Here is a 12519-nt window from a genome sequence, read left to right on the forward strand (position 1 = left end):
TGTATCAAAACGATAAACTAATAAACATAGTTTAAGGACTGGAAATGCACCTTTGTCTGTTGTGTCTGAACCACTTAAAATCACATTTAATAGAAGAGGATGAGAATAAAACAAGTGAATGGTGGTACAATGTAATTTATTATTTAACAACATTTTCGGCGGCCCGCAGCGCGCGAGCGGCCGCTAAACTTTTTACGTAACTAATAGGGACCTCTTAAATCATATAACAATCAGCAACATTAGAAACGAACGCAGCGAACAAGCCTACCACTACGGAAGTGAGAACAAAACTAGAGTCGACAGTGAAGCGAGAACGGAAAATATAACAAGTGATTGATACCTCAATCCAATTTAATACCTAAAACATTGTCAACAATAACTTCTCGTTTCCCATATTCTAAATGTAATGGATAAAATTCTAACCCCTTTCCTTTAACAATCAACCATCCGAGATTATCGTTTTGCTTTACAATTTTTAATTATTTGGTAAAAGTTGCATATTTTAACACTAGATGTCACTAATATTAAAAGCTAGTGTTAGTACAAAAGAAAGTGGACGAAATACTTGTAACATTAGTGTCTCCGATTCGTCATTTCACTTGCACTGAGATGTAAAATGTCGATTTAATAGTACGTATAATTTCATCAGTGAGGACCCTTGATAAAGTTAGTATCATTCCAAGTTTTGATGCTACTGGCAAGCAAAATGACGAATCACCATTTGAACTTAATATCGTTGAGGCGAAAATGAAAAGTGGCTCAGAAGTCGTCTTTTGCGTCTGCTGTTACTTAGATAGTCGCACAATTTATAAAAAGTAGTTTTGCCTTCGTCTCCTAAAAGAGAAAACTTTACAAAGATCCATGATCACAAATCACATACAGCAAATAACATAATCAACATTGATGTTCATAATTTCGTCTCCTCTTTAATTCGGAGTTTCGCACGAGCCTTTTCACCTCTTAGACGATTAAGATAAGAATTTGTTTCAAAAACTTGTACAACAAATCTTGTGGCACTTACGTCAGTTCGAGTCAAAACAATGTCTATACTATTCGAAAGACTTATATACAAAATGTAACATGTAATACTGGCGAATGTATGAAAGCTCCTGTGTGAGTGTCGTTGTCTCTATTAATGATAAAAAAATCTGATCCCGACGTAGAATTTGGGTTGTGTGAATCGGCAAAATCGACGGACATCGAATTGAGTCTTGTGAGTATAACCTAAGCGGGACCGTGTAAAAAAGCTTTGGTCACAGTTGTTTCCGTTTCTTGTAAAAGAAAAAAAAATGTATAAAGTGTTAAAAGGGACAAATGAATCACAGCAAATTACCACCACTGTAAAACACAACCATTCTGGGTGGAATCAAGCTGGGACGAGCAGCTGCAGTTAGATTTAAAGGAAAAACCGGCGACACCGCAGCATCCTTTACAGTGGCAGTAGCAGAATCGGGATCTCGCTAACCTAGAACTAGGTAAATCAAGACGCCATCGCAGGCCAAAAAGTCACGTTCTAAACAATCTAACATAACTAATATTACCCTGGGTGCTCGAGTCATAAGATCGATTATCAAAATTATACGTCACTTATGAGGATTCTGCATTGGTCGAAAAGGTGCTTATCCTACTGCCGTGTGTGATGCATCATAAATAATTTACAATTATGTCTAATCTACACGTCTACCTTGTATGTACCTCTTAGTAAATTCTATCATTTCGAACTTATTTAGCTAAATTAATTTCACGTGAGAAGCGAGTAACGTTTGATATCACCCAAATTCCATAGAGTCGAAGCCGCGGACAGTAATCGAACACCGAAAGCCTACAGTTAAAAAGCCTCAAGCACTTATCATTGATAGAAACATCGATAGAGAAAACGACACACATCAAGTACTCACTCATGCAACACCAGTTAACATCGCTTTTTAAATTAGTGACAATCGGCATACAGTTTATAAGTTTCATCTTAACCGCACTACGTACCCAAAATATCTTCTAATTCTAACAACTACGTGAGAGCCAACAACGAAGATATTAGATCACTACGACAGAGAAGAGAGAACAGCATGAGCCTCGGGGGCGGGTGAAGTGAACATTGGTCTCGTTGAAATTATATAAAAAACGGGTCCAGTAAACGCTTACGACTATTATTGTTTATTTACTACGAACAACAGTTTAGCTAGAATCGCCATGCACATACATAGAGCTAGTACCGTAATACATGAAACCTAGCCTAACACACGTACACGGTGAATTATTATACCTTAACATTACGAAGATCGTGAAGATTGAACGAGGAAAGTGGACGAGTCGATACTCGCCGGCCGTGGCCCGCGTGCGCCGACGTCGGCGGAGCTGGCCGTCCTCGAGGTCGAAAAGGTAGGAACGGCAGCTCCCCCAATGCCGCTGCACCCGGACGCTCTATGATAGCTAGATGTGCATAAAGTAATTCTATCGAAGCTATGAAAATACGTTTCAATGTACCGTACAGTGCGAGAAAATATCGTTCTATAGTTCAGAAAATAGATAGAATTTCCAATAGTTTGATATGAAATTATCGATTTTTCGTATTTACAATATGTGTATATCGAAGAGTTGTAGTTCTGTGTAGCGAGGACTAGTTGAGGATGCGTGTAACATAAAAGTAGGCATTAATGATCTCAAAACTTGCAAGCGTTCTCTAGATATCGATTAAACGTCGAAAATGATTCGTCATACATGATGTGCTGATCAAATCGAAAGAAGAGTCTACGAGAAGAGTGGATGATCGTAATCCGAGTGAAGTCAGACGATCGTAGTGAGAGTGAGAGAGTCAAATATCAAGATGCTAAACGGTAGTCAACGGCGCGAGCGGCCGACCGCTCCGGCACATTTAGTTTATTTTATTCATATATCACAGCTTTTGACGATAACAAATCTTTTGCATTTGCAGCTTAATAAGTGGAGAAAACATTCGAACCATTAGCGACTCACGAGGCGCAAATTCACGGGGAATTCGTTGCCGCGTGCCTCCAGCGACCGGTAGGGGATTCCCTAGATCCAAACGCGTTAATCGCTCGAACGTTCTCGCACATTGTCACTATAACCCTAAGCATAACACATCGATAAAAATTTTAAACTCGCATCGACTACTCTAATTGAATTAACGGTCAAAACAACGAGATGTCGTTATCTACTTACATTAATCTAAACGAACATCGACTTATATCAAACATGCAAGAACAGAACGACGATCACGATGGGACGCGGCCCGGTACCAGTAACAATATCGTACCTATTATATTCGATGTGGATTATAAGGCTAGGTTATTACAGTTATATACACCTAAACAAATTACAATGACACAATATACGCATAAGCACGCATGCAAAAGATTTAGAGGCAAAAGTCGAAGAGCTGAAACTGGCGAGGAGCGAGAATCGCCGGGAGGCAGACACGAAGCTACGCGGAATTTGGATGAAACAAATCGAATACATTGTTATTTCAATGTAAGTTTACATCTAGAGGCGAGGGACAGTCGAGTACCACGCGTGCCGGAAATAAAAACGTCATCCATATACATGTTCGATTCATTACACATAAATAACAATATATTATCACAAGCGTCAACATGTGAACCGTGTACCGTTCCACACTCGGGACCACTCGGGTGATGACTTTTTGACCTGACGCTCTGTTTCCTGTGTTCGAGGGTCGCTCTTCACAATGTATAAAAATATTATTGCTCATTATCAAGCACCAACGCGCCACCATCTACGTTCCCAAAAAATTTAGAATCCAAAACTCTTCTACGTTTTGAGCGAATGTCATCTGTCGATACGTCTGTTCGGGATCTGGGGTGTGATCGGGCTGTGAAACGATTTAACAATGACTTAGCAGCTACATCATGTATTCAGACAGCGTGCGAGCTCACTGCATCACACACTTGCTCTCGATCTGTGATTTCAGTTCGTTCACTTGCGTCTCGATCGTGTTTTTCAACTCTGAAACGAGAAAATTTCTACGTTTAGTTTGTTACATAATAAAGTAATTAAGTGTTGCCAACTAAAACTTTTTCATCAACTCAATTTTACTGCTTGTTTAAATTTATTGTTATTTATGTAATATTATATTAATTATTAATTTTCTTAAAGTGTCCTGTAGTATCATAGCTCTCTGTAACAGCATTGGACCAGTTTACAGAGGACACAAACAGGTAAACTTTCAGCTTTTCTAAACTGAGGAAGGTTCTTACTGTTCCGTCGCAGGCTCTTACTCTATATTAAACAGGACTGTCAACTCACTGGTGAACTCATCCTGGTCTTCCAGTTCCGCCTCCGCCGCCAGCTCCTCGGGCGTCTTCTTCTTCCTCATCAGCGGGTTGTCGGGCTCCTGCTGCTGCTGTTCCACCATCTCCTCCTTCTTGGGGATTTTGTACTGGAATTGCAGAAAGTTTCTGTTAGAATTCGGCAAAAATTTATAGGTTTTCGTCAATTTTGATTATTTTGAGAATTTACTTGATAAGTTTCAAGATAATGAAAAGTCTTTAAACTTTGGCAAAAGCAAGTAATAGTAGGGGAATGGAGGGTGCTATTCGTGTAGTCACTCGAGCGTCAAGGAGACCTAGTAGGTTTTTTTACGTTAGTTAAAACTGACAAAAAATTATAGGAGCGTTTTTATTTTAGCGCTGGATAAAATATGATTTATATTTTATATTTATTTTTTTATATTTTCAAATGTCCCTACAGGCTTACCTTTAAATCGTCAGTGCTTTATATGGAAGTTTCTTTGGGGTAAGTATACTAAACATCCCCTATCTTAATCTGACAGATTCGATGACATATTCGAATATTCGAAAATAACTTTTTTTAACCCACCACGTGAGAAATCTAATTTCTCTACTATGATGACTAGACACATTTCGGAAGCCTATACAAGCTTAATCTGACACGCTCGAGCTTGTCGCGAAATCCCCTCTTCCCCTCCTCCCAAACAAGACTACAAAGGTACATAATAAAAAACAAAAGTTAAACAAGTAAGTCAGAAAATATTATGTTTTATTTAAATTATGTACGCTTTATTCTTTAAAAATATAATAATTAATAACGTAAGCATTTGTATTCAAAGTCCCATCGAGACTCGATCATCATAATATTTTCATTCGATAGATGATTATGATAAACTATATCACATTCCAAAGCTCCATTTCAATATGACGCAACAATCAATTCTGTTGTTATTTTTCCATTTTCTTCGTCGCGGTTGGCAGGCGAATAATTTCCCGAAGGACCGGCATCGTGCCTACACTGCGATCCATTTACTGGATAAAATGGCTGCCGAAATTTATTAAGGAAAAAAGTTGTGGTTGTCTTGAATGCTTAATATTAACAGGCCTACAAGGATGGCGGGTGGATGACATTGTCATGGCTGGAAAGAAGTCGTTTAAAATGACGGCAGCAGTAGTTCGGGAATATTCTAAAATAAAACCCAGTGCACGGAACGAGTCAATAGTATGTTTTGGTAAGTCATCGACATCACATCATACTGGGTTAAAATTCAGAAATAACCCTTTTAGTTTTCAATTATGTTTCTTATTCTGATTCATTTTAGATTTCGTAAAGCGGCGATGTAAGGACTTTTTTTATGAAATAAGGGGGCAAACGAGCAAACGGGTCACCTGATGGAAAGCAACTTCCGTCGCCCATGGACACTCGCAGCATCAGAAAAGCTGCAAGTGCGTTGCCGGCCTTTTAAGAGGGAAAAGGGTAATAGAGGAGGGTAGGGAAGGGAAGGGAAGGGAATAGTTGAGGGTAGGGAGGGAATAGGGTAGGGGTTAGGGGATTGAGCCTCCGGTAAACTCACTCACTCGGCGTGAAACAGCGCAAGCGCTGTTTCACGCCGGTTTTCTGTGAGAACGTGGTAGTTATCCGGTCGAGCCGGCCCATTCGTGCCGAAGCATGGCTCTCCCACGTATTTTATTGTATAACGAAAAATCTCTAAACCATGGGAGAAAACAGTTAATGAGGGTAGAAGGTAAGAAAAAATCACATAAAAACATCCTGTATTATTGCATGAATTTATAGTGTTGCTGGTAAGGAATGACTTCTGGAATGGCAAACTTGAGGAAAGTGTCCGCTGTCCGCTGTCCGCTGCGCCCCGACACAGTGTGCGATACGCGCATCCGCTTCCATACAAATTGTATGGAGGCGGATTTTTGCGATGAGGCCCGGCACGCTGAGCCGCGGCACGGCCCGTCTCAGTGTGCTCACTCCTATAGGGTGAGGCCAAACGAGCGTAATTTTGTGAGTCGTGAGTCGCAGAATTTCGGTCGCGTATATTTTCATACAAATCATGACTATCGTGTGAATCAAACAGGACTTTTGTATGAAACTGAATGCAGCAGATTTTCTGCCAGCCGAAATTCTGCGACTCACAACTCACAAATTACGCTCGTTTGGCTTCAACCACAGACCTACAGTTAGCTGCTAACTCGTTTTTTGATTAATTGAGACAACTCAATAAGTTGAAATCAAACAATCCATTCCTAACAATAAAGCGACTGCAATAAACTAGCTAGCTTACATGACTGGGGATTCAAATGCAGACAATTCGTACTGGGGAAACCCCCGGGTTTTCCGGATGACGCATAGCTATTGTGTGACGTTAGAATACCTAGGTATTATAGGTTAGGAGTACCTAGGTATTTCCTATTGTAAAGACATATTTCCAGGTGCCATGATATTGTAAGGCTTAGTAAGCTTGGTAACCGAACATGTAGAATTTTAGTTATTGGCGTATCGCTATGTAAGAAAACGTTTTGCGGTTTATTTTTTTGTGCAGGTACGAAAACAGGAATGAAAAACTTAGGGGGTACTGAATATATTCAGTGTGAAAGTAGCAGCGTTGAAAAAGTGATTTTTTTTTCGATTTGTATTGGCGAGGTCATGAAGTTCGGGCGCTATCCTATACATATCACAAAAAAAATGCTTTTCAGTGCTGCTATTTTAGCAGTAAACTAAACACATACACACTCTAAAGTATTATTACTTAGTTTGTACACCCTTTATGGTATTTTAAGTTAATATCCAACAAATTTTAAAATCATAATAAGTACAATTAGGTCTAAAAGCAAAATAAATGTATTTTTGTGGAGTTTAAGGTTTAAGTTAGTCATTCATCAACGTCCGACTTATCTTTGTAAATTTAAATGGGCGTTATCTTTGACAAATGGATTGCTCTAATAGGGTCTGTCCTTCGGGACACCACCCCTTATTATACATGATATCCTGGTATGTTAGAATAACATGAAAGAAGTTATCTAAAAATAAGCCTGCAATTTTGTGGAACCGAAAATAAAAAACTAAGGAAGAGTTACCGTGTTAAAAATTAGTTCCACGAGTCTCAAAACGAGTGCCGAATACATACATCATTTATGCGTGTATTCGGTACCCAATTGAGTGTATTATACTAGTGACAATTATTGTCAATGCTACGTCAATGGCTATATTTCGTAAGTGTAAAGTGTTTCGTTGCTATTATCATATTTTAGTGTGCGAAAAGGAACCAAATTCAAATTTAAAGTATCTCCATATTAAATTTCATGAAAATTAGGTCAGTGGTTTAAGGGTCAAGAGCTGGTAGATAGATATGTAGAGCAATATTAAAGTTGTGTGCGGCCTATATGCATACAGACAGACCCACTTTCGCATGCAAAATATTAGTATGGATGTGAATGTGTGTCTAAGTGTCTCTGTTTGTCTGTGCTCTTGGAGCTTAAACCTCTGAACTGATTTTGGCGAAACTTGGTATTTCAAGTATTAATAAATATTATTAAACAATATTTTAAATAGCAAGCAATAAACGATGTTACAACATCCAACTTAATAATTCTCCATCAATTTTATACTAACAGCATTTTTTCCTTACATCTTAAACCTGTTATAAAAATGATCTTCTTTTAATTGGTCCGGGTGGATTTGTTCAAAGCGTCCCTCACCCGAGGGATCTTATTATATTCCACTCAACGTCTAAGCCTATACTACAGGCCGTCTTATGATATCCTGGTACATTTTAATGATAGCCTTTCCCGCAACGTAGCGCTGAAAAGTAGAACCGTACATTTTTTTCCATTAAACATAGTTCCTTAGATTTTATTCTGATAAAAATGTGAACCTAAATTTTAAAACCTAAAAGTTCCAGGAGAGTCGGACCTTAAAGTAACATAACAAGTCAACAAATCGGTTTAGCGGTTTAAGCATGAACAGATACTAGACAGACAGACAAGCAGACTGAAAGAAACATAATATTCACAATGTATTATAATTTTGCTGAAAATTCGCAGCAAAGACAGAAAGAGTGCGACCATCACGACCATGGTATTTAAGAAAACCGATGTTAAATAATTGTTTTAACAAAATAATGTTAAATCTTTAAAGAAAAACGTTAAGCAGGCACTTATAAATAATCTGGTGAAGCAGATACCTTCTATTCATGTATGTTCAGTCAGCACAAAAAATATGAATTTCTTCTTTCTTCTTCTGTGTATCTTCTGCGTCGTTCAAGCGTCAGAGAAGTCAACCTGACTCGATTAGGGAGTCGCATGTAACACGGACTCCCTACTAGAGTCAATTTTACCTCTGTGCGCTTCTTCATATCTTCTTTAATCTTCTTTGTATCTTCTATATTCTTCTTTGTCTCTTTCGTAATACCTACCTTGATTACGAAGACCTTGGTATCTTCTCTCTGTAGCAATGATTATCTTTTATGACCTTTAAAATCAATCAAGCAGGAAAGAACTTTAAAATATAATCCTTTCCATACCTTTGTTTCAATAGCGTTGGAAAAATCTTAAAAACTGGCTTAACAAAATTTTATAGTGCCTAAATCTGTGCGCAATAAACAACAGCACCCTCTCTTTCTATTATTATCGTAATTCAATGGAAGATCAGGCGATTTTTTTTCATAGTCCACTTTGGTTATTTTGTGAAATATCTAAAAATCTGTCATGAATTTTCGAAGACAGTAAAGGTAGGCTATTTTATATAGTTAATTTTAAACTTTATACCTAGGTTTAAAGTTAACTAGAGCCTCTGATGAGAACGTAACAGAGTTACCACCGCCAACTAACTGACAATCTACGGGATAAACTTGTAAAATAATTGACTATTAACTTGGACACGGTAAATTAGACTTTAATGTAGCGGTACAAACTTTTAAATCATTCGTTTGATTTTTAGGCTTTAGATTTAACGTACATTAACTGTAAGTATTCAGGCGAGAAGTGAGTGAATGTATGTTAGTAAAATCGCTGAACCAATTTTAGTGGGTGTTAATTTTGTTAAATTCTAGGATAGAATACGAATTTTGAAAAATGTACGGTTCATGCATGTGAAATTATATGCACCTCATTGTAACATGTTATAAGAATATTATAATTTTGTAGTTTATAATAATATCAAGACGACAACATAATAAATCTATACTGTATTGTAAGATGACTCAGGACCGTCTCGCTTTAGACAAACGGCCAAAAGGCAAAGCGGCGTAACTGTAAATAAAATTAATTTTATTGACACCCCCACTTTATGTGCCGTGCGGAAATCGTTTAGTCGCCCCATAACTTACGTCGCTGCGAGAGAAGATTGAAAACGGAAAATAAATGGTGTCGGGGGTGCCGGGGTACCCCACGCGGGGGGTGCAGGGGGTGCGGGGGACCCCCTGTCCAGGGGTCAGGGGTGTAAATCGGTGTTCATAGTGGAAAATTGCTGTGAGGCGTGCTCACCGAAACGACGATGTGTCAAACCGGAGTGTTGGCAGAAAAAAACCTGCGGGGCAAAAATGGTCGCTTTGAAGAATCATGATATGAATCATAATATGATTCATTTTTCTAAAATCGCAAAATGCAACTCTGCTTGCAATTAATTTCTGTATTTTTGTACTGATTTGACATTTGTCAGTTTGACAGTTTTGAAAATTCATTTGCTGAATTGATTGAGAGGAATTGCTAAATGTGACCATTTTAGCCCCGCAGATGAGTACAAAATATTGTGATACAATGATTTATTATTAAGTTAATTTAGTATATTTTAAAAATCATTCAAAATTATTAATTTTACTGTTTGTTATTATTAGTTCTTAGTCATAATAAGTGATTCTTCTGGTAGTAATTATTTGATTTAATATTATTTTTTGTTGTAATGGAACACATTTTTTGACGCTTATATTTTTAAGAAATTACACATTTTTTGCACAGGAAAAAATATTTGTGAAATTAGTTCAATGTTGCATTTATTTAAGATTTTTTTGATAGCATACAGTAAATAACTAACATTTAAATCGGTAGTTTTATAGTGTTCTTTATAGTGTAAAAATCTTCTTTTAGTTAAATGTTTTAAATTTTATTTTTATTAAGTACTTTACTTATTATTAGTTGTGCAACTTTTCTTCTGACCCTCCCAGTACATTACATCGCTGTTGTCCGTACGTGTTGTGTGTACTTTAGTACATTGAACTTGTTCATACCCCAGTGGTTCAGTGGTGATAGGTTGCTTCTAACATTCTTGTTATTTGCTTTGATATCGATACTAATATTATTAATTTAATTCGAAAGTTCTCTCTTCACAGTTCACTCCTATATTACTGAAATAATTTTGATGCAATTTGTGAAAAAAAAATTACATTCAGTCTCATGTTTTTTGCGGGTATGTAACCTCTTTTTACTGAGCCGATTTCCATGAAATTTGCAGTTTAGATAAATAATTTGAGTCCCGGGAAAGGACTTTCTACCTGATAATTTACGGTAACCGGGCTATGAATGACATTGTCGGAAACATGTAGTACAAAATAAAGCAAAGCCGTATTTACCTTGACATACTGTTAGTTAAAATATTCATTTACTAATAACTTAAAAGTATTTAAGTTCGTATTAAAAATTCAAGACAGTTTACCGGCCACTTTCAAACTTATTTAATAATTACTTAAACAGTTATTTAAAAAAGTTTTCGACATATTATTATAGTTCTAATATTTTTGTCAGTCATAATTATTAAATAACTAAGTACATAAACAAATAATCATATTATTTTGATAAACGCGCGGGGACAGTACATTTTGCGATTTTAAAATCTATCCTATGTACTATTCTGGGACACCTGTTTTTACAGTGGGAGAGCCATGCTTCGGCACGAATGGGCCGGCTCAACCGGAGAAATACAACGGGCTCACAGAAAACCGGCGTGGAACAGCGCTTGCTCTGTGTTTCGCCGAGTGAGTGAGTTTACTGGAGGCCCAATCCCCTACCTTATTCCCTTCCCTACCCTCCCCTTCTACCTTCTTCCCTCTTAAAAGGCCGGCAACGCACCTGTAGCTCTTCTGAGGGCGACGGAAGTTGCTTTCCATCAAGTGACCCGTTTGCTCGTTTGCAAAAAAAACACAATTTCTTCTTTCATGTAAATCGGTCCAGTGGTTTAAGTGTAAAGAGGTAACAGACAGACAGACTAACGTTTTTAACATTAATAGACTAGATGGTGCCACATCTGAGTTTAACTTATGTCGCGACGCCGCTCATTTTGCCCCTACAAAAATGTCTTATCCAAATTGCATTAAAATCGTTTCAATGTTTATTTGTGAAGACAGACAGACAGATAGACTAACGTTTTACAATAAACTAGATGTTTCCTGCAACTTCGCTCGCGCATATTTATCACGCGGTGATCCCTCATATTGCCAATTATTATTTCACATGCGTTCCATACTAATATTACAAATCCGAAAGTGTGTCTGTCTATCTGTCTGTCAGCTGTCTGTTACCTCTTCCTCTTACCTCTTCACAACGAAACCGCTGAACCGATTTGCTGAAATCTGGTATGGAGATACTTTGAGTCCCGGGAAAAAACGTAGGATACTTTTCATTATGGAAAAATATAACGCGAGAAAAAATATAACGCGAGAAGCGTGAAGAACTAATTTTGGCGCAGCAGAGTTGCAGGCGTCATCTAGTTTCATATAAACCGTTTAAGCCTGAAGACAGAAAGACAGAATATGTCCATTGTCCTGGATGTGTGCAATCATGGATGTTTGTTGACCAATTTCGTAGAAAAGTCTAGAATCACATTAATAGCGAGTGTTTGGCGCTCTAATAGTGTTTGCTGTGTGAAGTGTTTCCGAGAAGCGTTTGTACAGACAGACATGTCAAAGTATAGCGAGCAACGAGCATGGGGTCAAAGTTTTTTTTTTAACAGGCAAAAGGCCCACCACACATTCCCACCACTGCAACTCCTGTGTCGCCAGGATCAACAGTGGCAACCAACCATGAAAACCCTTTGATATGATCTCATCAAAAGGGTCAAAGTTACATTAAAATAAGTCTTAGTTAATAACTTAATACTATAAAGTGTTGTTTTACGTCGGTTTTTAATGAAGCTGTGGTGTCGATCAGATCGACCTGCCTGATACTTGTTGGAGCATAATAATTACTGCTTGTTTATGATCTAATAGAATCATTTTGTTACCAAATCCTTTTTGCCTACAACATATTTAAC

At 37.6% G+C, this 12519-nt stretch overlaps 1 protein-coding gene across 5 annotated transcripts in view; it reads right to left on the reverse strand.

Moving 5' to 3' along the window:
- Window positions 1–119: 119 nt before the first annotated feature.
- The window catches only part of LOC121737761 (complexin), a 295632-nt gene continuing 283232 nt past the window's right edge, over window positions 120–12519 (reverse strand). For all 5 annotated transcript variants that reach the window (XM_042129452.1, XM_042129451.1, XM_042129453.1 and 2 more), the window contains 2 exons: window positions 4285–4417; window positions 120–3984 (listed from right to left, as the gene is read on the reverse strand). In XM_042129452.1, coding sequence (XP_041985386.1) covers window positions 3911–3984; window positions 4285–4417 — 207 coding nt within the window. In that variant the 3' untranslated portion in view covers window positions 120–3910. The remainder of the gene's footprint in view (window positions 3985–4284; window positions 4418–12519) is intronic.

This window comes from Aricia agestis, chromosome 21 (assembly GCF_905147365.1).
Source record: "Aricia agestis chromosome 21, ilAriAges1.1, whole genome shotgun sequence".
Classification (NCBI taxonomy): domain Eukaryota; kingdom Metazoa; phylum Arthropoda; class Insecta; order Lepidoptera; family Lycaenidae; genus Aricia; species Aricia agestis.